The 27620-nt window shown below is 39.1% G+C and overlaps 1 protein-coding gene across 1 annotated transcript; it reads left to right on the top strand.

Moving 5' to 3' along the window:
• The first annotated feature begins 276 nt into the window (after positions 1-276).
• IGF2 (insulin like growth factor 2) lies at positions 277-21688 on the top strand. The gene is made up of 4 exons (XM_053448821.1): positions 277-764; positions 16564-16726; positions 19519-19685; positions 20462-21688. Exons 1-4 carry the CDS (start codon positions 681-683, stop codon positions 20693-20695), a joined length of 648 nt encoding a protein of 215 aa, XP_053304796.1. The 5' UTR covers positions 277-680; the 3' UTR covers positions 20696-21688.
• The last annotated feature ends 5932 nt before the right edge of the window (positions 21689-27620 follow it).

Genomic DNA, 27620 nt, shown 5'->3' with positions numbered 1-27620 from the left:
TACAATTGTCTTCTATAATGTTTGTAAACATTGGATATAACATACAGTATGCGCATGATAACAAGGTAAAGAAACATTCTTGAAAAGCAGAGTGAAGAAAATGAGGAAGACCAATGAAGAAAGCAGTGGCACTGGTCTGCCATACCTTACAGTCCTCAGAAACTTGTGATAAACAGGGAGAAAAAACAATGACAAGTTCTTGTGTCTTTGTAGAGCAACCAGAGAGATAAATGATAATTAGTTTTTTTTTTCTAGTCTTGATTAAAACACTTTCTCCTATTTTTTGTGGTTGGTGGGTTGGGTGGGGGAGAAAGGGGAGTGGAGGCAGCTGAACATTCCCACTTGAAAGCAGAGAGGGGGGAGGTAGGGTGTATAAAAGAAAGGAAAGGCTGCCTTCTCAGCCTGTCTCCCTAGTACTGGAGCAGCTAAGAACAATATCCTATCTGGGTGAGACAACTTTGAAGACATCCTACCAACAGTGTCCTCTCTCTCTCTCTCTCTCTCCCAGATCCATCCAACTTGCACACTCTATTGAAATAAGAAACCTGGGAACAGAAACTGAAGCTTTTGTTATTTTTTTTCTTTGCAAAAAAAAAACAACAATATATATATATAAAACAAGAAAACTTCCATCTTATAGGAGCTGCTGTGTAAATCATCAAGTAGAACAAAGTAAAGCCATGGAACAGATAAAGTGCAGAAACAGAAAGACCCTAAGCACTGAACCCCAGATCTGCAGGAGAGTGGAGAATGCAAGTGTACAGGTAACCCTAAAATGCTTTCTTAAAAGATTTGGGGACGGAAAAAAAAAATATAAGGGAATTTACCCTGGAGCTGTTCTATCTGTCTTTTGAGTACAAAAAGTTATATTTGTTAAACATGTTTGCACTTAGAATGAGAATGGTTGGAGTTGCATTGGATTTTTACATTTTCTTTCCACCCATATGACAATTGTAAGCAAATTGATTGTTTTTGAACCAAGACTTGTCAAACTTTTAAGCATTTTGTTAAAGACATGGATGGAATGTTTGCTTCAGGATAATCAGAAATAGGTCAAATAAGGTTGTGCAGGAGTTTGCACCGGGGTAGAAAAGTTTTTATAAAGTCACTCCTCCGGAAAGCAGTAGCATCCAGATAAGTTTATAATCTAAAGCGTAAATGAAGATGCTGCAGACTTAACAAGATCTATAACATTGCTCAGCAGGTGGCGGTTTGCTTACCCACAAGCAATGCAGGCAGTGGCGGTAAAGGAATTTTGATATGTAAGGTGAAGAAATCCCATCTTTTGTTAGGGGCATAGAGTTGTACGTTGTTAGCTTTAGAAAGAAAAAGCTGCACATTTTGTAAAGATGATACCTTTGCTGGCTAACCGAAGCATAACAGATTACCTGATGGTATAATATGCCTGAAGAAGAGACCTAGATGGTCTGAAAAGCTTGCAATCTATTATACCTTAGTTAGCGAATTAAGGCATTATCTTTAGCACATTTGTCATTTTTATCTTTTGTTAAATTATTGAAGGATTTTCTCCATGTTGCCTTAGTTACCATAATACCGGTGCTCACTCGTTTATGAGACTGTCTCGAGTCTAAGCGTTTAGTTTGCAACTTTGTGAGTCTGCCCCATCTGGCAGCGAGGGGGTTAAGCCCGGTACCTCTCGCTCTCCGCTGTTGGTCTTGCACCTTTGGCACATTCTTGATTGTCTTGTCTCTGCTGTCCATGTTGCCGCAGCGATCGTTGAAATGCGTTCTGTCATCCTGAGGTTTGGGGTGAGCTGAGTACTCGGCTAACAGGGAAGATGAGGTCTGGCGGAGGATGTTGTGTTTGGTTTGCCGGTGTGCGTTCGCTAAATTGGCGGTGTAATTAACGACTACCTGCCTGTTGATATTAGTCATTTCTTTTTTTGATGGATGCTTGTAAAAGACGGCCATAGACGTACCTGGAATAAAATGCAAAAGAAAAACTTGTAATCATTTGTGTATGATATTTTAAAAAAAGTAGAAAAGAAAGGTGAATTCATCTGGAAGCTCAATGTTTCCACTAGAGGGCATTACAGTAACATATATATATAAATATAAATATATATATACACATACATACATACATACACACACGCATACATCAGACCTGTCTCCAACATGTTGCAAATGGCATACACTTGTCTTATACTTTAAAACCATAAAATGCAGAAAAAGAGTTCTGTTTTTGGAGGGATTTGCCAAGTCAGATTTTTATACCTTCAGTATTTTGATGATTCAGTTTTCTGTTAGGCTACGACTTAGTGCAATGCTTAATAAACTGATTGCGTGCCAAATGGGTGTGAAACCGACTGCCTCGAAATAAGCTGCACACCAATCCGGCACTGTAAGCGCGGAATGACGTCACGAATGCCAACCGCCTGTGCCAGCCCCACACGTCTTCAATGTTTTCCAAGCCTCCTCACAGTAAGAAGTTAATGAAATGTGCTTTCCATTTATCCAAAGCATCAGATTAAGAAAACAAAACAGTATTTCAATTCTTGGATCTCCTTACAGATACAGATAACACACACACACACACACACACACTCTATCTCTGTACACACACATATATATATATATAACTACTTATTATTGCATTATTAAAAGCAACACTGTATCAATGCAGTAACCCTTTCAATGCCAAACACATGTACACACTATAGCTCCCAACGGGCAGCAAAGAGTTAATTAATGCAAAAACTATCCTCTTTAACTTTAAGTAAGTACCGCTATGGTTAACTAACGCCGCTAAGGTAGATTATGCATACTCTTCATATTCCGATTCTATCCAGCGTTCTTGTTAACTCTTAGAGTGCCGGAGGGGCACCCTTCCCACACAGAGCTTTGATGCGGTTCTTTCAAAGAAAGGTGGTAGATCTGACCAGGCAACGTATTTTAGCTCTGCACACAGGCAATCATTTGCCCTCTAGATTGCGAGCAGGGCACTCTTTAACTCTTTACTTAATGCATCGGTATGTCTTAGTCTGTAAGCTCTAGTTCTGTCAGACCCTTTGAATGTATGGACTGTAAGAAACGCTGCGTAAATTGTTGGCGCTATATAAATAAAAGACAATCATTTGCGGAATAACAATTTTCCAAAGAGGCAGGTATGGAAATAAATACCTGCCCCACCTTTTCCCCTGTAAATGATCCGCTGCTTTTCTAATTTATTTCTGCTCTCCCGTCTGCACCCCCGAGGCTGTGTGTAACTATAGCTGATCAGTGTGTGTATTCAGGGGCCCCTCGGCTAATTCATTTCTAGGAAAATGCTTGTTTTCTCTGGCCTTTGAAGTGCTCCTTTGTATAGCGTTACTGAGCCCGTGTGACGTGTCTCCCAGTGCACGCTTGTTACTGTGTCACAGATGAAATCCGCACGCACAGACTCCGCTGCTAACTGCTGACTCAAGATTCTTAGTAATGGGAGCTCTTCCCACACAGACACTGAACACAGATCTCTGTCTGTGGATCCAGACCTGCAGGTTCAAGGCTTCTCCGAAACCTTTTTTTACTGCGGGAAAGACCCACAGAACACAAGGGGCAAACTATTTTGGGGAACCCAATAGAATGTTTGTAACGAGTAGAAGTTTACTTATTAAGACGTTTATCTTTAAAAACATAGCCCATACTGGTCAATGTTGCAAAATAAAACGTTTTTGGTAAAATGTCCTAATTATTTATTGACCCAACATAGAAGATGTAGAGTAGCAGAAGCTTTGCAGACCTCAGTGGCATCTTCTTCAGATAAAGGAGGTCCCACAAAGTATGTCATTTTATACCGTTTTCTATGTTGGCTCAATAAAATAATCATTTTTCTTGGGTCTCTTAAAATAACACAATCATATATATATTGCAGACAAAGATTTATGTTCCTTTAGTTAATAAGATCCCTAGAATTGAAGACATCTACTGGCCAATGGCAATGGGTTTTTATAATTTATCGACCTACATGTTAAATACCGGTTAGGTGAAAAACATAAGGAAAGGGGTGATTAAGTCATTAATAAATAGACTTCCAGACTTTTTGGAGGTGGTCTGGCTGTTTTGGGGAGTGCAGGATTACAGAGCTCAGCTGGTGCTAATGCAAAATTAACTGCCACAGAAGTTTCTAATTATTGTTTCTCAATTTGCATTGTCAGAATAAATTCAATAAGCCACTATTTATTTATTTTTTTTACTTTAAATGGCTGTGTGGGAGAATCTACAGAGTGTAACGTGAGAGAACGAGCAACATCTGTCAGGCACCCAAAATGTAAACGCAGCGCTGTCAGAGGTCCGTTAGTTGATCTGGGGCCCTTCTTGATTATCTTTGCTGTGTCCATGCTAGCAAATTATTTGGATCGGAAAACATTCTAGAATGAGAACCGCTCATTCTGGAGTTAGTTTTTTTTTCTGTTTTATAGAAACTTTAGTTTTTTGGGTTTTTTTTTCCAACTTGAAAACATATTTCTAAAATACACCAAAAATGCCTATTTTTTGTCTTTAATAGTATTAGATATGGGATCTTTTTGTTTTTTATATTGGGGCTCAAGGGCCCCACCTGTTACCCCTATACTTTCAGTTACATTTATGTACATCAGAGTACTGAAACTTTTTGTTATTATTGTCATTATTTGAGAATGAGGTTAATGTTATTTCCAAATGCCATTTGTGTCATTAACAGTTCTGGATACGCAGCACTGTATCTACCGTGTGCAATTCAGATGGGTCTCAGCCAGCCATCATGGAGGCTGAGGTCCTCTTAAGTCCACCGCCAGATGTCTCTCCCTGCTGACAATCCAGAAAATGTATCTGCTGATAATGTGAGGCATACTTCATGGACTACCTGTACTGAAGCAAAGGTTTTTGTTACTCGAAGGACACCAAGGGAGAGGGAAAGCCAAGCACCCAACACTACTCTTTCATAAAACCCCCGTATTGCTCCTTGTGATGCAGTTTCATCTGCAGCACTTCACATCACACTCACAAGAAGAAATACTAGAGGGTTAAAATGGCCAGGAAATCCTGGGCTTCACCCTGATGTGGCAGACAGATACTTGTGATGGATTTGTCCCTCTGGAGGGGAGATTCCTCTGTAAGCTCACAGAGTTCTGCAGCACTGTGAACATTTAGATGCAGTGGGGGCAGGCCTGTTCTGTTCCCGAGCCAGTGGGATTAGTTACAAAAGAAAAACACATTTAGCACCAGTGAGCTCAGAGTTTCATTAAGAGAACACTCGATGTACATTACAGCAGACATTCAGGGTGGCCACAAGGTAGATCTCCAGATGTCGGACGACGTCACTCAGGATTTTCACCCATTCAGTAGATGGATGAGGTTCTTTTGGTTAAACAACATCTGGAGCTTTCATGCACAGACATTTCTATGTCGGGTCACAGCGTAACGGGCACACTAGTGCCATTTTATTAGGTGCAATCTTAAAGGCTAATGGGAAAAGCCAAAACTTGTACCTGTCTCATATCTCCTACACCTTTTGTTCTCCAGCGATTGACCCCCTACTGCTTTGGCTACATTATTTCAAATGGTGGTGAAGCTTGTAGTTTTTGTTTTAGGCCCCTGGAATGTACTTTTTGGCCAAATCTACACATTGTTTTTGTGAGTATTTGTTCTGTTTTTCGCAGTTTCTCCTGTTGCTTCTGCTCTTGGATTGTCTACCCCATATTCAGACCACTTGCCGCAAAGCTTAAGCTGCGTTGGGCTCTACATCAAATCAATAACAGATGATAGCCTGAGAGTTATAACAATTCCAGATTACTTGGTGTACCTTACATCTTAGAAGGTACGGTTTGTCTTTTCATGTATGGGGAAGGAATACAGCCAAAGACAAAAAAGTACAAGGTAAACAGGACAGAGAGAGGGGAGGGAGACAGACCGAAAACCTTTTTTTGGAATAAAAAAAACCCCATCACATTAATGTCCCAGAGGAGGGAATATTGAGGCAAAACAAGAGCGAGTGGTCAGAATGGAGAGTTAAATGCTGGAATGGAGCCAGCTGACAAAGTCTGTTGTTTGCTTGTTTCATTCTGTTATTCTTCCTCTTTCTCTCCCAGTTGCTTTCTCTCTGCAGTAATTGTTTGGAGAAGCAGAGAGAGAGAGCAGAGTTGGAAACACTTCTGCATTGTTGAGCAACAGGGAATAAGGGGCATATGAGGGAAATTTTTAGATGCGAGGAGTAGCAGGAAGGAAGCAGATGTTGCATGCCCCCCCCATTTCTTCATCCTACACCTTTAAATTCGCTTTATTGCCTTCTTAATTGTGTTTTTGAAACAAAACACAGACTGCATGATTTGATCCAGAGCGTGTTTAAGTACAAAGCAGGGGAATGCTGTTAGGGTAACTAAGGTTGGGAGGAAAGAAAAAAACATGGCGTGTGTAATTGGTCATCTAACAGCAGTCTGGGTACAGGTGTGTGTTTAAGGTTGGGGTGTATGGGCTGAATATATTAGAATATTTCTGGCTGCCATTTCTGGTGATACCTTTAGAATCAGCTTACGCTGATGGACGCTATGGACGCATCAGCTTTAATTTTGTTTTTTTGTGATTATTAGAAATCGAAAAACATAGAGACACCTTATGGGGATAATACAGTTATAGCGCAATGACATGGTATAAAATAGGAATGCTTTTATGGGAGCGGTTTTAGAGGTTACACATAATGCTCTTTTGTGGGGTTGCTGGAGAAGTTGCACATACTGCTTACATGGAACGGTTGGAGAAGTCAGACATAGTGCTTACATGGGTCAGTTGGAGATGTTAACACAATGTTTACAGGGGAAGGTTGGAAAAGTCATGCTAGCTGCTTTCAGGGGATAGTTGAAGATTTTACACATACTGCTTACATGGGGAGGTTAGAGATGCTGCATGTGCTTACATGGGATAGTTGGAGATGTTACACATACTTCTTACATGGGGAAGTTAGAGATGTTGCATGTGCTTACATGGGATAGTTGGACATGTTACACATACTGCTGACATGGGGAGGTTAGAGATGCTGCATGTGCTTACATGGGATAGTTGAAGATGTTACACATACTGCTTACATGGGGAGGTTAGAAATATAACATGTGCTTACGGGGGATAGTTGGAGATGTTACACAGTGCTTACAGGTGATGGTTAGAGAAGTTGAACTTGCTGCTTACTTTGGAACAGTTGAAGACATTCTATTTATAATTGGAACCAAAATCTATATGTACCTAAAACATACAGATAGTGCCTACAAACGTCTGAATTAGTTTATGTATTTTTGTGTTCCCAATAAAGAACATATTTCCATGTCTGCTGGCAAGTGTTAGACCAGTGGTCCCCAGGTATAGGCGCAGGTTTTCAGCATATCATGATTTATTTAACAGTTTTGTAAAGATCTGTAGAATTCTCTTCATCAAAATATTTTCTAATCACTAAGGTCACCATTGCTTTATGACATTTTGTACCTTGGAGGGCTTTCAGTCTGACAAAAAAAACTCATTTTGTAATTGAAAGTTCTCATTGAAAAGCCTCTAGCTGGATACCAATGGTCTGAAACAAAGTGAACAGTGCAATGTGTGAGCATTTGCATTTAATTTCCATTACTCGATTTAAAACCAAATTACATAATTATTAATGTTGTATTATATGAAACCCCTCTCTCTTTGGGAGAGAGATCTCAAATATTGATAGTTCAGGTATTAACCAGTGAGTGAGATGGGGGTCAATGTGCTGATCTCCATGTGTTGGTACACACACCAGACCATTCGATAGTTTGCTTGTGACTGATAACCTTAATCAGTGATCTGAGGGCAATTACCTGATTTAAGATAATTTTGTCTACGAGTAAATTTGTACCAAATATAACACCCTATTTTCTTTAAATGGTCAATAATGACTATGTTTTGGGACACAATGACTTAAAAGGGCAGAGCTGCTTGATGGCTTTCTCTGTGTCTGCCTCCTGATTTCAGTGATGAAGCTGACCTGTGTATATTCAAATAGCCCCCGATGATTTATTCCCTAGATTCTGTTCTTACACTGGTTTATATTAAGTGTGCCTTGGAACTCATGGCTGGCCTCCTGGAGCAAAGTTCCTTCATGGGATTAGATCCAGGTTGGTAGGGCTATGACACAAAGGGCCTGGACTAGCTCACATTAGGCGAGGAAGGTAAGGGAATGAGCAGAGCCAATCGCCATTCCCCATACCCATAAATCAAAGTTTGCTCTAAAGGTCTGGTTATCAGTTATGATTCCTATGACCTCCAGGATTATAATGAGATGGTCAAAAAATACCGGTACATCCATAGAGCTGCAATACTTGCAGTATGTCCCTTACTGTCCCTGTGTATGATGAAGGAATACAGACATTTCCTTTATTATACCAATTTTATCACAAACAAATAGTATTTGAATGAATGTCGGCAAGAATGGCAGTGAAAAGGACAATTGGAAACAGGGGAGCAGTTTTTGTTTGGACTGTAGGTTACCCCGTAGGCCGCTTTTACGAGGGGCTGCCTGGGACAACAGCCAGAATATATCTGTCTGACATCTCTACCGTTATACTTTCCACGTCTGGTTGTTATAAAGAATCACAGCTTTTTCTTAGAACTATGATTTTGCCGTGGCCTGAAAGTTCCTTGTGTCATGGTAACCTAAATGGAAGGTCTGGTCACCTTAGAATAGAAATTAAAACCAGATTCATTTACAAAACACAGCTGTCTGCAGGACGGAACTAGCATTGCTAAGCAAATTGTACTTATAAGTAGGCTTTCCATTAGGAGGTTTAGGGGTTTATTCACAAACAAGGAGAGAGGAAGTTACATTTTCATCTCACTGACTTGACTTTTACATTATGAAGGACCAACCCCAGTGAGCTTCTGCTCCAAGGATACATTGAATGGCCCTGTATAAAGCATTTTTAAATGATTTCAAAATCATCTTATTCAATGATGCATTACGCAGGGTAGCTCAACCCTTCTTGTGGAGAAATTTGCCAGTGATGGCCTTTTATAATGCATAGTGCATTCGTGGAAAGAAAACCCCTTTGCTAGTGGTTACCACAGCTAGTTTTGAGCACGGTAATGCCAACAGATCGAACTTTAAAGCAGGTAGTAGAATAAAGATAACTTATATAAACTTATATAAACAGACATGCAGATTACTATTCTGCTGTCGCAGCAATGATTGTGATGCAATTTACAAAATAGAAGCTGTTAGATATTTGATTTGGGTAATATCTAAATGTCTCCCTGACCAAAGAGAAGTCCATACCACAGCTTCTAAGTCTTCTTCAATAAGTTCATTTATTACACAAAGCATATATACATACAGCACCAATTGATGACAGGTGACTGGATGATGTAGCTTGAGCGCTGTAGGTTCTTCTTGTAGAGGTAGAGGAGAGCTTCACTACCTTAGGCTGAAGGCTCAGAAAGGTGCACAGAACGGGTGACTGTTTAACAGTAGGGTACACAGGCTACACGAGGCACCATAATGGAACCTAACCAGTCTACAGAGTTTAGAACGCTTGATAGGAAGCCAGGGAACATAATTAGAAACAAGTATGAATACCTAACACCTGTTATCCAAAAAAATCACTTTTTGAGCTTCTTTAGAAAGCCAACTATTCCATAAACTGGGAAATGTTTTATGCCAGAAAACTGAATGCCTCCTCTTGCTTCTTACCCACTGCTTAGTATTTGGTATGTGTTGTTATCTTAGATTATTTCATTGTAACCCAAGATACAACGGAGTACCTTGGCTTCCAAGATTCAGTGGAGTGTCTTTTTTTCTCCGGTACAAATCTACTGGCCAAAGACAAATAGTCAACCTAATTCCTAAACACTGGAATGGAATCTGGGAAAACATCATTAGGATATAATCATTACTTTAAAATGATTTATCTATTTACAACAAGCCAACAATTTTGACAGAATGAAGGACCTAATATAATAGAGTATTACATATGTCAGAGTGAAAATGCCAAGATGGAGTGGAAAGCTTTGACGATATTGTTCCCTAGTGACGCATGTAAAAGTAGATATTGGCTCTGATTTATACACGGTTACACATAGGAAAGATTCCTTTCCTTTATAAATCTACGGCGCTCGCTTTGGAGCTGATAAGTATGAGCCATAGAGCAGCGTAGGAATTTACAGTAAATCTACTTTGTAGATCATTGTGATGGAAATTCGTGATTTTACTTTGCAACAGCAAAAAAGACTGGATGGTTATGGGACGAAGCTTTTGTATGGATCCACCTTGGCAATCTTCTTATAGTGGTATTGAAAACTCTGGGGATTAGTCATCAAGAATAGTGCATGTTGGTTACCTGTGATGTACATCTTAAAGCATTGTGATGTTATGGAACCAGTAACTTCTCCATTTAACCTCTTAAATGACTCTATGATAGTGTCGCAGGAGGTTTCTCTGGGATATGGTTAATACCAGACTGTTATGACAGCACGGACCATTAGGGCTTTTTAGCTCCTACTTCCAAGGAATTGGCCACAAGTATGTAGAATTATTTCACTTTGTCAGGAGACCTGCCATACTTGTCTTACGTCATATACGTGCAACACAACCATGCCATATCCAATCATTTGCACTGCCGCTGGTATAAAATAAATAGGAGCTATAGCTTATTCGCAGCTTATTTATTGTTTCAGAACATTGTTGTCCATCTGGTGTTCATGAGCCAAATGCAGTCCTCGAATGGTCCTCATGCTGGCTGATGAACCCATAGGCTCATTTTTAGCCTTAATTTAAGTGGGTTTCAACCCAACAGCCAATGTGTTCTATTGGTATGCTGTCTTCCACATTAAAACATTGGTTAACCTCAAAGACGAGGATGTCTCAAACTACTGCCCATTAGTCAACACAGGTGTCAAAATTGATATGACCCATCGTGCTGGGTCCTACTGTAATAAATCAAGATCTGATACCTGCTTAAAGCAGATATGAGAACCAAATTTATGAAACATGGATAAACACCAGCTTCTATGATTGTTCACCTAATAACAAAGAACACTCCTTTTATTTAAGAGCATATTATACAATAAAAAAATTAAAAATTATAAAAAAACCCCACTTAGAGAGGGCCATATAATTAAAGAGTATTACTTGACGTCAATGATTTTTGGATGGTTACCACGGCCTTTTTTTCGTATATCATTTGTGTTTTTCTCTCCATGTTTTGCGTTAATTGTCATTAAGCTGTAAATAATCTAGAGTTTTAATCTTAATAACTGCGTTTGAGGATGTACAGGGATTTTATCCTCCCACCCAATTGGGTGCGGTACTTCTCAAGTGATCTCTTCAATAAACCCATTCAGTGCCGGGGACATCCAAGAAAGGACTAAACTGAAACATATTTAGCTTGGGACATGCGGTAGAGAAACGCTGGCGATTTGGCTGGATGAACATGTGGGAGTAGTAGTCTCGGATGTTATGTATTTTTTAATACACGATTTCATGGGTGATAATGTATAATCTGACAGTGTATAGTTAAGGACGCTAATTATATAAAGCTGCTTACAGAACACTTGTTTATGCGTGCAATGCAAATGTTCATATGCTGACGTCAGTCTTCGTGTATCAAATAAACAAGCCAGAGCCAGCATGAAAATGATTCAGGACCATGGGTGCTTGTGAGAATACTGGAGAAATAGTAGCAGGATGTATGCCATGGGGATGGCAACCGTTTCTCAGGATATGCATGATTATTTCTCCCCATCGTGTTATCTCATACGTGCTGTAAAGGTGGCACTGGGCAAACAAAGCACAAGCCACAAGTAGTTATGGTAATAGCTATGAAGCTAACACTTCCGCTTTAAAAACAGATGGAGTTTTGCATTCCACTTGCGTTCAACTCCCTGATGTCACTATACATTATAAAGAGCTAACCACAGCTTGTGATGTCACTATACATTATAAAGAGCTGACCACAGCTTGTGATGTCACTACACATTATAAAGAGATGACCACAGCTTGTGATGTCACTATACATTATAAAGGGCTGACTGCAGCTTGTGATGTCACTATACATTATAAAGAGCTGACTGCAGCTTGTGATGTCACTATACATTATAAAGGGCTGACTACAGCTTGTAATGCCACTATACATTATAAAGGACTGACCACAGCTTGTGATGTCACTATATATTAGAAAGAACTGGCCACAGCTTGTGATGTCACTATACATTATAAAGAGCTGAGTACAGCTTGTGATGTCACTATACATGATAAAGGGCTAACCACAGCTTGTGATGTCCCTTTGCATTATAAAGGGCTGACCACAGCTTGTGATGTCACTATACATTATAAAGGGCTGACCACAGCTTGTGATGTCACTATACATTATAAAGGGCTGACCACAGCATGTGATGTCACTATACATTATAAAGAGCTGACCACAGCCTCTGATGTAACTATACATTATGAAGAACAAACCACAGTGAGCTTCTCCCGCAAGGAGGGCTGAGATGGCCATACATAATCTGAGAAAAGAGACTTGGGAAATCTTCCTATATCAAGTATGCATTATGCTGAGCGATTTTACCCTTGCTGTAGAAGAAACTCACTAGAGTTTTACCTTCTTAATGCATAGATGCACCAGGGAGTTGAACTTGTCTTCAAACCCTCAGTTTAGTAAATATACACCTTGATTGTTTGATGGCATTAAAACATCCGGTTCCCCATCTTTACTTTACCAAGTTTCACTGAACTGGTGAATGTATTTATTAAAGGCGCTTCCCTCATCCAGTGTTGCAGCCCCAACTCTTTGAGCTATCCAACTTCCATGACCTACCATAGGGGTTTGCTTTTTCTGTGTGATATTTTTCTTATAGTACGGAGGCCTCCATCGTGTAAATGGGCCAGTTACAAGGGAGGTCTCCCCAGCCATCCCATTATCCGGGGGCCCACCAGGAAAAAAACACAAAATCTAAGATCTGTGATTTATACCTTTTTTTAATGCAAATGTTTTGTTTTCAAGTCAGAGCGTATGGAAGGGGACATTGGTATTTATCACAATGTGCTCTTTCCCCACACGCAGGAGGGGTTAAAACTCAACTCCATAGACACTTGGCTGATACAGCGCTGTGTAGCGAGCAGCCAAAATCAAACGTTGCAGAACAGATTTATGTAGCAGAACTGACATGAGCGCAGCAAAACATAGGAACATGGGTCCTAATCCGTGTCACAAGCATGCCATAGCGTATTAACACATTAGTGTGCCGCAGATCAGTATATTATTGTATGCACTGTATAATATAGCACATTTCTGGGTAATACATAGACAATAGTCTACATATACACAGCTCTGTTTATAAAACTCATCAACCGTCATAGATTGGTCCGGTTGGGCCTACAATTTTCTTCAATGAGACCCTGAAAATTATAACGGGGATAAAAACTAGAAATTGCTGGTCATGTTTTAGCCATGAAACTTTTCCGGGACACTTCTTTGTGCCGGCAAATGCCAGTGTTTGCATGCGAGGAGCTTGTCGGAATACCCAGAGCAGGCCAAATGTCTTCTGGGGTCTCTGTATTACTTTGTTTATTTGTGTTGGCTTTCTCCCAGTGCTCAAAAGTTGCCCAATCTGCCCCAAAAAACAATACAGATACTGTATTTAACATTAACTCTATACCGAAACGATAACTGCAAAAAAAAACAGCAAATAGTTCCCAGTCTAGGAAACTGTAAAAAAAATATAAAAAAAAACAAATAACATTTGGAAACCCAAATATATAATCATTTACTACGTTATCATATCCTACAGACTTTTTCAGTGTTTCTCTGTATTCACAGTATATTGAAAAATCTAAATATGTAATCAGAAAAACCTTTTTTACCTGCCAGATTCTTCTGAAACTCAGAGTTTGTTTAAGATTTTTAACCGGTTTAAGTACAGTTTTTTATTTTTTTTTTCTGTCTGGATTGCATACATTATTGTGAAATTCTCCATAGATTTTTTTTTCCTTTTCATTTGCATCACATATATTGATGTAAGGAAGTAATTTCAGGCCTTCTACCCTATTGGGACAAGGTTGTGTTTATTTAAACCTGCAGTCGCTCACTTCTGCTGAGAACTGAATAATGTTTCTAACTGCTTAAAGGTGCACGTCTCCATTTAAGAAGTACACACGAGCAGATGTTTCCTTGTGAGAAACATCTGCCGGCCTTCCACAGATTCCTGCGCCTATTCATTAGAGCCGAAGTCGTTCTCTTGCGCGCCTGTGGCAATCTGATTATCTGTTTTTTTTTTATTTTATTTAAATACATCAAATATGTCGACACTTTCCATCTTGTCAAAGTATCTCTTCCAAAAAAATCGGACATTTTTCAAAAAAGGACCCGGTCCAATATTTTCAGAACTGGAGCAAATCGGCAGTCATCAAGACACTTTTTCTCATAAATTTCCTGGGATAGCTGCATTTCTTGGCAAGAGGATGCAGAAATGTGTTAGCCTGATGATGTTTTGTGCTGAAAGGCTAACCAGCTGATAGACATTAATGTGTCAAATAAATATTAGGTTCCATAAAATAATGAATACAAAACGTCCCCATCTCTCTGGTAGTCTTGATCACATTAAAAAACCTTTTTTTTTTCAACTTGTCGCCATTGCTTTTGAATGGTTTAAAAATCTCATTGAATAATAATAATAATCTAGTTCTTAAATGTAAAACTACGAGAAAACAGTCCAAGCATAAGCAAGCAGTATACAAAGTAATTACACATTCAGTTGTTTCAAATGCCATAGTTAGATAGAATCAAAATGGAAAATAAGAACAGCTTTTTGTTAAAATCAAGGCCACCAAATCACATAAATCCGGCCAGCAGCTGTATATGAGAAGCCGCATATTATACTTTCATGCTCACACGTCTTATTCAGCCGTTGGCCGCACACTGCAGCACCCGTTCTGGAGCTGCAGATCTGGTGGGTATGTGCGCTGTCTGGTGGCATTTGCCCAGCGTCACCAGCCTCTTGAATATAAGATATATTTCAGTTTGCGAAAACACTATCATAAGCCTGTCCTTATGATTAAGTAAAAACATTTGACTTTAGATGTTTTATCTATTATTTTGAATGTGGGGAAATATGCTATTTGACATTCACATCAAGCTATTCCTCTGGAACTGATCGCCAATGTTTTTTTTCACTTATGTTTCTGGCATTTCTACTTCTTTCTCCTGGCAAAAATGTGTCAGTCTGTCAAAGTTAACACATACATTTGCATCGCTCGTAAAATACCTGTTTTTGTCTTTTAGAATGAAGTTAAATTTGTGTAAAACGCATCATGATTTAATTTTTATTTTTTTTTGCTTCTCCTATTCTGTCAAAATAATTTGATATATAAAACCACATTTTTGGAAATGAAGTTTTGGTTTATTTTTTTTTGTACGTTATGCAGCATTGGACTATCTTCATCTGTTAATATCATCCTGTTCCTGATACTGGGAAGCCATTAGGGACAGTGATGGCCGATATATCAGTACACAGCTGTAAGAAAACAATATTTTTGAATACATTTTGAATCAGAAAACCCTATTTTACAGACTAAAAATAACGTGATGCAAATGTTAAAGTGAATATAAAAGAAAATACTGGTGCAAGTGACTGGATAAATGGCTGTATTTTTTCCTACTAATATAGAATATATTGTGTGGCAGAACATTCATATATTATTGGTTTTGTGAACCTTTAATGGATATACATGGGTGATACAAAAAGTACATAAAAAGAGATACAATACAAAACAAGAAAAAAAAATAGCTTCCTCTGATGTCCTATTCTTCTTTTGTAAAGATTTATGAGGTAATTGTGACTTTTGTTAAGAATGGAATCCTCAGCAGAAGGTTGGGAAGCCTAGGTTAAGAAGCCGGTCACAATGTAAATGTTTATTTAAGATACAACAAGTACTTGAGAAATTTTGCATTGTCTAAGAGTATTTATAGTATATTTGGTGCGAGCTAAATTTGTCGGTGGCTAGTAATAGAGTTCAGGAGGTGACTGAATTCATGGAGGTTCAGGGCTGTACCGTGCCATCATTTATCCTGCTGGTGGTCTAGTGACATGTCATTAGGGAGACATTTCTTTTCTACTAAACCTTCATCGGTCTTAGCGACCAAAGGTACAACGGTATCACATAATATTCTGGCTGTAAAACACTGTGATACACGCATAGCCAACAAACCTTCTAAGCACCTAGGAAAAGGGGACATCAGGGAAGAAAAGAAGGGGCGATTTGGGTCCCAAGTGGGATCTATTCCCCTAAGGGACACTTGGGCAGCAATGCACGTTCCACCAACTAATATCATTATCTCTGTCTACCAATGTATTTCAGTTTTGGGTCTATAACTGTAAACAAAAAGCTACTCAGTATTTCAGGCTTTGTGCTGTAACTTTCAACCCTGTAACCGAAAACCGTGGAGTCAATATTAAAGATATAACTATGAATGCATCGACGTGACATGTAAACACTAGCCGTATACATATTGAATTCCAAACGTAGATACTTGTACATAGATGTGACCCCCGGCACTCGCTAAACTCCTCTTTTTCTTTCTTTTTCCAGCTGCCAAAGATGTCTGACACCAGGCATCTGCTGCTGCTCCTCTTCACCTTCCTGGTGTACACGTTAGATTCTGCGAAAGCCTACGGAACGCCCGAGACTTTGTGTGGAGGTGAACTGGTGGACACGCTACAGTTTGTTTGTGGAGACAGGGGCTTCTACTTCAGTAAGTTGAACTGAATAAATATTAGGAGTAACATGAGGGGCAGTAGAATGAATGTATACTCTTTTGGCACATACACGCAAAATTCCATCAGACAACATCAAAAGAGCTCCATATTAAGAGCAGCTTAGATCTTAGCTTAAATGGGTCCCATTCCATAAGGAGGCAGCCTCAACTTCTAATAAGTAATGTTACAATTATCACCAAGAATGATATCTTTTTTAAAAATGTGCAATCTTCCATTTTCCAGATAACATCAACATATTCTTTTTTCTTGAATGTCTTTTGAATAGTGAATCTATTTATCTATTTTAATTTACACTAATTCATCAGAGTTTCATAATTTTATAACCCCCGGGATAGCCCAAACAAACACAAGGACTGCATCTAAAAGCTGTAAACGTCACGTAAAGAAATATAAAATGGGTATCCTAACACGCGTGTCATTTTTATAGCAAATGTAGAAGTCTCAACCCTGAAGGTGCTCTGCTGGCTGTTACTGTGTTAGGCATTGTGGGGAGAAGCCCGTCTCCATGCCCTCTTGATTGATGGCATGTTAGCCAGTTCATCAAGCTGGTGTGATTTGGGCTATTTCCGGCTGTTCAGTGATAGAAAGGTATCGGTGAGGCAAACAGTTGGCGTCACTGATGCCTGACAAAAAGGCCATTACTGCCCCTTTAAATGAGACCGCAGATAATCTGGAAAACAACTCCAGATGAGACACTAAGTGGTGAGGTCATCACATACGCAGAGACTTTTTTTTTTAAGAAGAGCTTGCATTTTGACCTGACTCCTTTTCAAGCCAGCTTTATTTCAGCTGAAATGTGATAAACTGAAATGTTTCTGGTTTTCCAAGATTTGTTCATCTTTTTTTTTTCCCGTTGAGCCTTGACAGCTGTTTGTAGAACTAACAGACAGGCAGAGCCCAGAGAAGATTTGAGTTCTCTTATATGAACAGCTGATAAGAGTTTGTTGTGTGCAGCTAGTGCTGACTCCGCACATTCCTGCCCTGTGTGTCCTGCTCAGTAATGTTGGCAGGGGAGAAAAGGAAGACCCAGGCAGGAGGCAGAATGGGGGGCAGACTCTCAGCGAGCCAGGTCCCACAAAGACCCTCTTTGTTGCTTCCTGCATTCCTTCTGGAGAGTAGATGGGGAGGGGATATTGTTTACTTCAAATTCCCCTTTAACTTACTTTGATTGATTTGGTAGGGAGGGAGAGAGAGAGTGTGTTTGGGGTAAGAGAGGGACAAGGGAAGTGTCCCGAAAGGAAATTGCCGGCATATATCTCCTGCTCAGCGATGCTCTAGAAAGTCATATGGCCCAATGGGACGGCCATGTTCCCCTGGCTAAAAGGCAACCCGGCACCCCAATAATATAATGATGTTTTCTGCAGAATATGATGGCACTATATAAACCAATACATTATAATTGTTTGTATCCCATGTGACCCTGTGGTTTATTCACCAAAGGCGCACTAAGTCACTAATTATTCTACTGTGTTCAAGAGCTATCAACAGATACTGGCCCAGAACCATCTCCAGCCATCCTGTGCTAATATTTCACACAGACACTGGGCTACATGGGCCTATGTTCAGCAATACGCAATTCATTATGAAGGTCCAGGTTCAGCTGCAGGAAGGACTGAGCTGGCCCTGTATAATGTATAGTTAACGTGGAACGATTTCTCAAATGTCTTCTCACCGATTAAGTCATCCATTATGCAAGGCCAGCTCAAGCCTTCATTCTGGAGAAGCTCTCTGAGGATGGCTCATCATAACGTACCAACATAGAGTCCATTAAACTCAAAATGACAGAGAAAGACATAATGTAGACCAGCCTATAGTCCTGTGTATTTATATGTGTAAGTCTGCTTCTTAGGATGCCAAAGAGAAGCCTAGAAAAATCCGTGCTAAAAGAAACAGACAGAGTGATTTAAAAGTACTTAGCAGACAGTTCAAAACAATGCTCCTACTTCCCTCCTCTAATTATATAGTTTCTTAACATGTCTTCGGCAGTTTATAATTAAAGACATATTCATGTAAAACAAATACAACCATGGCTGCCGCTGTAAAAATATGTAAGAAATTCAAAAGGCAGCCACTCAATTTACTCAGAGAATAAACATGAATTTAAAATCTCTGAAGAATTTGACAGCTCACAAACACCGTCGCCCGAGTTGCAGACAGTATCGTTGACATCCATGTGGTTGGCTGTAGATCTTTAGGATAAGTGGGCTGTTGGTCATCAGACCCCTCTTAAAACAGTGGTTTAAGTATAAAAAAGTGTTAAAAAAAAGAGTTCTGAGGTGGGCCATAGAGACCATGTGGGCAACCACTGGCCCCCGGGCTTCCATTTGGCCAGCCAGAGCTATCATTAAGCCCACAGACAAAAATTCAATTGGTTTAAACTACAGCCAGCATTGCCTTTTGTAATGTTTGCCTAGGTTTACTGGCGCCCGTTGTAAAAAAAAAAGAATTTGGTTATACTGTAGAATTCCATGCTCTATAATCCGTACAAATTGAAATAATGTTTCTCCTTCTTTTATACCATGAAAGCTTTTTAACTTGCCTTCTAAACTTTTTGTGTTTTAAACGTTCCCCGGGACCAAATAGACTATAAGCCCCTTAGTGAAGGTTGACATTTGACAGGTTGTCGGGTCGATCGTAACGTTGTGACCTTGTACGATTATGCTGAATAGAGAAGCTTTAAAGCTGTACTAATCTTTTGTTTTGCTTTCACAAAATGAGCTTATTCTGTAAAACACATCAGTAAAGTGACTGTTTTTTTTTTTTCCAGGCAGGAGCAGCGGGCGATCCAATCGCCGATCGAGCCGGGGCATTGTAGAAGAATGCTGCTTTCGTAGCTGTGATTTAGATTTACTAGAGACATACTGTGCAAAACCAGCCAAGAGCGAGAGAGACCTTTCCACTGCACCCGCCACTCCATTGCCACCACTGAACAAGGTGAGTTGAGGGAACCTGTGTATGTATAGGAGTCTTATCTGTTCCATCATCAGCCGAGTCAGGATCACATATGGAGGGTAATGGTGCAGGAGATGAGGGCAGGTAGTCTAACTGTTAACGAGTTTGCAGCGTTTGCAAATCTTCCTGGCAGTGACGTGATTAAGAAAATCACTTTGCTGATCTTGTTCTCCCAGAAACTGTTTATTGCGCAGGCAGAATTTCTCTCAGGTTACTCGGCAGTCCTAGAGATGTGGATGATAAAAGCCAGATTTGGGAACACATGGCACTATGAGTTGAAGCTATAGTTTATCAGAATGATATAGCATTTAAAGGACCTCTACAGACAAGAGTTTCAGGAGCCAACACCTTCCTCTTGATGCATCTTGATGTTCTTCATGCCCCTTTTTAAAAATAATGTACCACAGTGGTGATTTTCACCTGGATCACACGCGGCTGCCAAGGGATGCGGCTGGAGGGCATCTCTGTCTTTCCGTGCCATCCAGCCGTTTAATCTCACGTGCCCGCCGGCTTGCACCAGATCTTGCTGTACATGGGATGTCGGCGAGCTAGGAGTTTAAGCCCAAGCTCTAATCTTCCTACTTTTGGAATGGGCTCTCCCAGCCAATTTTGGGTGGAAAAGGGATTCTTTGGGACCCAAATAATGTTATTGGCTCTGTTAGATAAAACAGAGAGCATAGCCCAGCATCTAAATTAGCAATTTAGAGCAACCTATAAACCTGCTAACATTAATGCCTCCTTATGAATCTCTCCTGCAGGACTATTACCACAAGCATTCCCACATAAAACATTCCAAGTACGACATCTGGCAGAGGAAGTCCGCTCAGCGCCTACGGAGAGGAGTCCCCGCCATTGTGCGTGCTCGCCAGTACAGGTGGCAGGTGCAAGCCATTGAAGAATCCGAGCAAGCCGTGACCCACCGTCCTCTTGTCAACTTACCCAATAAGCGACCTCTCCGCCTGCAGTCAGCCTCAGAGTCCTCTCTCAATTGAGCCAGGGATTGTTCCTAAGTAGAATTCCATCACTTTCAACTTCTGTTTTCATACGTTTTTTTTGTCATCTCTGAACTGGAGGTTCGTGCTGCACCTCTCTACGTATATATTCCAGGCCGAGTAAAGTAGGCGAGCCAGTAAAGCTCCATACGTCACCTCACCGAAGAATTAGTGGAGCAATATGAAAGATGCCAAAGCACCAACATGATTTTTTTTGGCTGGAAAGATTTAAAGGCTAAATGTGTCCTCTTATTTCTCTATCTTCTTGTACTCCGGACTGTAAGCCTGCATATTTGTATTGGTAGGATTTAGGCAAAACACACAGTATTGTGTGTATGTGTGCGTGTGTTTATGTATACATTGCATAAAATCTAATTTTATATAGTGTATACACACGGACACTTTGGGACATCACAAATGATCTGTGCCACTAAGGGAAATATAAAGAACTCTTATTCACCATTGAAAGTATTAAAATGTATTCATCCAAATACTTGATTAATGGATGGAGACAAGAAAAAAATGCTCGGAAAGGGAATGTTTCCCCTTTCACAAACTTGAGTTAATACTTTTAACATAATTATGTTTTCTTTATTTCTTCTAGCATTTTATTGTCAATGTCCAAATTCATTGCACCTTTTTTAATGCCTTAAAAGGGTTCTAAAGGCATGTAAGGCTTTTTTGTATTGTTTTTTATTTTTTTTTTCTTGACTCTGAGTCAGAAGAGCCTGCAACATGATGGTTTGGTGCAGTGCTTTCTGGCTTTGTAGGGGTTAAGCACAAGAATTCCAAATGTATTTGCACCTTTTTAATTGAAGAGAGCTACGTGAGGGGGAAGTAAGCCGAAGGGGTTTTTTTTTTGTTATTTTTTTACATTTTTTTATTATTTTTTTTTTAAATTTGTGTGGGAGCGCTGTCTGCTTTGCACATGTGCCACAGATTACAATGATTTTATGTATGTATAATATATATTTTAAATCTTTTTTTTTTTTTTTTGCAAAAAAAAAAAAAAGGAACAAAACTAAGTCAAGCACTATTTTTTATGAGAATTTTTGTATAGCAGCAAAAGAAGGGGATGTGAAATTTTAAGAGAGATATGCTATGGTGCTAAAAAAAAGTCATTTAGAGGAGAAACCTAACGTAATGTTTTGGAACATAGGTTGGTGGTTATAAAGCCGCCCATAGCATGAGGGTAACTAATGAATTTTACATTGAACTTGAAAAAAAAATTATGCTTTTCGTTTTAGGAAAAGTGTAACTTTTGATTTTCCTTCCACTGAATAGCATAGAAGGTGTCATTCACAAATAAAGCCACTCACTTACATCTTCAACTTTTTGCTGTATAGGCGTCCATAGGCTGTATCAAGGGAAAAAAGGGAATTGTAACATAGAGAGCGTATATCCACAGTTTATAGTATAGGTCTACAGTATAGATCAGCGGACCAATATATGTACCGTGTGAGACGGCCGCCTCATTTACAATGGCCAAAAAGAGATCTAATTTGTGATAATAAAAAAAAAGTGCAGTTTAAAAACTTTACCACTTTTTTTAAAAAAAAAACTATATAGATTATATAGTTTAGACCAATTGAGCCTCCTATTGCTGGTACATTGCTGATGAAAATTATCTAGCTTTGCATTCAAGACAATTTAAAAGAATTTTACGTCAATAACCACAATAATTTTATTCCAAACGTTGAAGTAGATCATCGGTTTTATATTGACCACTTGGAAGCCGGTGACATTATTTGACTTTGGGTGGCCCATAATCAACGGGTCATACATTGCAGATTATCCAGATATGGCTTCTGAAGAGGTAGAGGTAGCAACATATTAATCAGACGTTAGTTAGGGCTATGTCCTTCTTGTAAAGTGTCATACTATAACAACTCAAGCCTAATATTTAACCACTAAAAGCATGTAGCCATGATATAACCAGGATGAAATCTGGTGTTACTTTTCAAATAGTTTTTTTAACATCACAAATATCATTTAACGACACATGTTTTACTTTACTAGGCCAAGTACCTTATTATGTTAAATGAGCATTAAGTACAACTTGGTATGTACCAGCTGATCAATTTTATTCCATTACCAGAATTCATCAAGCAAAAATTATCCACGTTGTATAATGTGAACCACACAAATATCATAATTATAAAATAAAATTTCGATTATTTTTTTTTTTTTTACATATTGTCACAAATATCAAATTTTGTTGACCATAACAAATCAGAAATTCCTTTTTTTTAAATAAAATATATTGAATATGCCATTCACTGCAGACAGTCATTGATATGCTAGACACACACAATATACAATGATACACTGTTCTTTTTAATATATTTTTATGCAGTGTAAGCATGAGTTACTGTGTGCAATGATTGGTATATTTAATGCATTACATTTGATTTAAGGCTTATACAATTGATCTCGTTGATGTTATAATCAAGACAATTGTCCATTTTTAATAAGCCTAACAGCAGACAGAATTTATCATATAACTGGGTTAGAAATCAGACTTAAATCCGTGAGCAGTGATTAATCGTAGCATACAGTATACATTAGCTGTACCCGTTCCCTTATACATAAGCCATACTATACTCAGCACTTCCGCGTTTTCTGCTTCGGCTAATTCCATCAGGAAGCAATGGGTTAGATGCCATATATTGCGATCAACAGGTAAACAATGCAAAAAGTATCATAAAACGGATCTTTAAATATGCAGTAAACCGTAAAATAGTCAACCAATCATCTTCAGGTATCACAGGTGTTCCAGTACAGGGCTAAAGCAATGCAAGTTACGCTGTCTTTGTAGAGACAGAATAGTAACCACGTACAGTATCTGCTTTCAGAATGTACCCTTACAACAGAAGCGGGACTCAATTCCATTCTCGTGATCCTTTCTCACATGTTGCTTCAAAAATGTTTGTGAAATAAATAGAAATTAATGAAAAGAAAAGGTTAACCTGGGACTTAGACCCAGCGTCTAATCCCTGCTTAATACTGTGAAGGTAGATGTCATCATGCCAGCGTGACAAATGGGACCACTGTCCTGGCCAGCTTGGCTATGGTATCTTCATAACATGTGTAGGGATCTCAGTTTCTCCTGGTTAGACAGAAATATATTTTCCTTAGTTGCTATAGCCCATTTTACTTCGTTTTAGAGCTCGGTATCTATCCACTATCCTTTGCCATATAATGAGTCCTGTAGGTAGTTTTTAGAATCACAAAACGCAATGCATATTAATGTCTGTCGCGCAGGTATGGACACGGCTAAGTAGGTGGCACAATTACATTATTGGTTAGTTTTGCTCTGCTGCCTTATCTACACCATATATATAGAAAAGAAATGGGAAGACTACTTGAATTGTACAATATTTCATGTCAAGAATGAGAAGTGTGGATTTGGGTGGGAGGGTTTTTTTGGGGTCGGGGGAAGTAATTGGGTATTTTTACTGTGTAATCCAATTTTTTTTATATGATATTAATATTATTATCTTGCAATGTTGAGCCATGATACTTTTTTAAGAAAAAGAAAAACAAGAAAAAAAATAAAATAAAAAAAAGACACTGCAATATGAAAAAAAAAACAGCCTTATTTATTGATGTTACAAAATGAGGAGGGATTGAATTTGATGCCAATAGCCCCAAAAAGGTGTGAAAAAAAGCAAAGCTTCGAAAAAAGGAAGCTATATTTTTGATGTCTTATTTTATACTTTTAGTTTTTAACTTTTTGGGAGAAAAACAACTTTGTAATGCTTCGTACCAAAAAAAAAACACTGAAAGGAAAAAAAAAAATAAAAAAATACATTTTGCATCGTAAGAGTTAACATTTTCTGGTTTAATTTTCATATAACATATCTGGTATATCAGTGGTTATGTTACACTATTTTGCAGAAAAATGGTATCTGTCATCCAAATAGCAGGTCTGAGCCACTTGTATAAAAATTCACAATTTTTTTTTAAATTGGATACTTACATTTTTAGAAAATCAATGCAATTTTTTTCAGGTCTGAAAACTCATTCTTGACTGTTGAAGAAATGAGTAAAAAAAAAGTGATGTCTCAGACTTTGTTTGATGCACTGACAGATGCTTCCGGGTTCCAGCACTGGCTGGTGGGTGTCCAAGATAATGATACCGACCCAAAGACTAATCGTCTACGGGTCAGTCACTATCACGCATCTGTTACCATAACTCACTATGGTCTATCCGTTCAATTACAAATCAGTTATACCGTGTATTCAAGGTAGTTAATAAAGCAATGGAAACATCTTTGTTAATCTTTCATGGAAACTTTCAGGCTCTTTTTTTATCTCAGACTTTGACGAATCGTATCAAACATTATGTCACGATATTGTATCATACACGTTCTGCCTTACTTACTGAATGCGTTGAAAAAAACAAAGCAATTATTGATGCAACTGATCATAAAGGGTCTATGTTTCATAGAGCCAAAGTGCAGTGCCATTAACGTCAGACTCTTTTTTTAGAGGCCTCTATGGAACTGGAACAGCTATTAACATCACATGGACAAAATGTCAGAGGCCTCTGCACTATATGAAGGAAATGTATACCATGCACTGCCACTGGACTGTTGGCTTCTAATATGCACAACTGATGGGACTGTTGAATGGCAAAGCAAGGTTATGCTTGTCCAAACTTTATGTGCACTCAGCATATTATGCAACTCAATGATGCCCAGATTCTGCACGTATTGTACCTATTTTTTTGTAATATCATATCAATAAAGCAAATCTATTGTACTATGGAGAAATGGCCTCTTATTTTGTTAGTTCATTGTATTTCTTCAGAAAGCTAGTGCTACGTGTTCATATAAATACATACTTCCAAGTGTCACTCTTCATCTTAATAAACATCCCCTTTTTGGGGACAAAGCAAGAAGGAATGCCTGAACAAAAGTTTGCACATTTAAATCGCTTGCATTATAACTGCGCTCAATGTGAGCTTTATAACATTGTATCGGTCAGCAGGAGGCACCTGGTGGCAGAGGGAAAACCAGGCTGTCATCAGACAACCTTCTCACCATGATCATTCAATTAAAGAGGCATTTGTGTGAGCTGATCGTGTTTGTTCCATCCATTGCTGGCAGTGACCTGGTGCAAGCCTTGCTAGGGCCTCAAAATTTTGCATGGGTATCATCTATGTATCTCAGGGTTCAAGAGCCGTAAAATCACAATAAATAGGCATGTACAATAAAGTAGATCTAGGCTTATACATTAAATTACATACTTAAATACAGTATTGTTTATCGAAAAGTCACATAAACAAAGATAAAAAAGTTTTAAGAGACCTAGTTATTGTCCACATCTCAAACACCACCTAGATCAAGTGACCGTCTTAAGGTTTCTCAATGGGAAGGTTCTTGTTAATTATTGTATGTAATTACTATCAAAATATCTCCAAAGTTAACTTATTTTTCAATGTATATGTAATATACAATTTTTCGTTAGAAGTTCCTCCTATATGAGGTAACATTTTGTAATGTTGACATATAATGTAAGCATTCTTTTGATAGTACATGTGCTTCAGCAAACTGAAGGAAGCGGTCATTACGTTTTGTTACATCTTACGCCAACCTCAGAATATTCTTGGACAAAAGTCAAAGTACTTTACATATCTACGACACCTATGATTCTTATGTTCTTCAAAGAGGGTCTGCTTAAAAAAGAAGAGAATCTAAATAAGCCAATATATATACATTAGAAACCCACTGTGTGCATATGCCATGCAAGCATCTATATTAACTTCTGCTCTCAAGATCTACTGATCACCATTGAGTTATTTCGCCCCTTTGTTACATTACCTCTCACCTTTGGAGAAAGCTTATTGGTTTTTCTTCTACTTTACTTCTTTGGCTATTTTTCCATCCAATTTTTTTCCAATTATAACTTCCCTTACATTAAATCAATAAGGAAAATGGAAATAGCTATACTGGTCCAAGGGAGGGTGGAGTCTTTATTGGGCCAACAAAGAGAAATATATTGAATCTCATAAACTTTCAGGATCTCAGGGGTCATCTTTTCAGATGGAATGGAAGACTAAGGAGCAGTGTAAAAGACAAAGAGGGTGTGGGGATAAGCATAAATCAATAATCCACAGTAAGTGTTGACCCATGATATAGACAGGGACATGGCATTAGTGGAGCCAGGGAGAGTGAGAACAGATTAATAGTGTGAACAGTATGTAATTACAAAAGTTCATAGTGTGAAATAAAACTCAAATCTTTATATAATCCCTCTTTCTCAGAAATGAAGATGTTGATGTGTTTTGGTTCCCAAGTATTTTAGGTTTCCAAGCGTGTTAATGGTAATAGTAATACTGTGAGGTCTGATACAGGGTATATAAACATTGAGAAATGTTGGCAAAAAGTATCCACCTTTCTAGGGGGGGCTGGCAACATCTGGCCCGGGAGGCAGGTAAAGTCAAGTGGCCCTGTTGGCTCCTTGATCCCTCCTCAGTAACCAATATACACAGTGGCGCACATATTTACATACTCTCCCACTTACACATACTTACAGGGCCGGCCCTATAATGGGGCAGACTGGGGCAATTGCCCCAGGCGGCACTTTAGAAGGGGCGGCACTTTGCCGCCCCAAGCGCTTTTTTTTTTTTTTTGAAGCGGAGGAGAGAGAGAGGGGCACCGAGTGGTTTTCGCTTACCCGCTCGGCGCCCCTCTCTCTCTCTCTCCTCTGCGGCGAGTCTCCCTGTTCGGTCCCGGTGCCGGCTTGTAATGCAGAGCGCCGGAAGTGACGTCAATTTCCGGCGCTCAGCATTACAAGCCGGCACGTGGCAGAGCAGGGAGACTCGCCGCAGGACTGTTTAAAGGTAAGTACCGGGGGGGGCGGGGGTAGATAATGGCGTCGACGAAGTTTAAAATGCCGCCCCCCCCGGCGTCGGCGG

Source organism: Spea bombifrons, chromosome 10 (genome assembly GCF_027358695.1).
Source record: "Spea bombifrons isolate aSpeBom1 chromosome 10, aSpeBom1.2.pri, whole genome shotgun sequence".
Lineage (NCBI taxonomy): Eukaryota > Metazoa > Chordata > Amphibia > Anura > Pelobatidae > Spea > Spea bombifrons.
The sequence above is the reverse complement of the archived record's forward strand: the minus strand, read 5'-3'. Positions and strand labels throughout refer to the sequence as shown.

What these genes read in the sequence shown, in the direction of transcription:
- IGF2 (XM_053448821.1), top strand. Translation starts at nt 681, where the DNA reads ATGGAACAGATAAAGTGCAGAAACAGAAAGACCCTAAGCACTGAACCC. An exon ending in AGACAGGGGCTTCTACTTCA is followed by an intron (nt 16,727 to 19,518) that starts GTAAGTTGAACT and finishes TTTTTTTTCCAG; the next exon opens with GCAGGAGCAGCGGGCGATCC. An exon ending in CATTGCCACCACTGAACAAG is followed by an intron (nt 19,686 to 20,461) that starts GTGAGTTGAGGG and finishes TCTCTCCTGCAG; the next exon opens with GACTATTACCACAAGCATTC.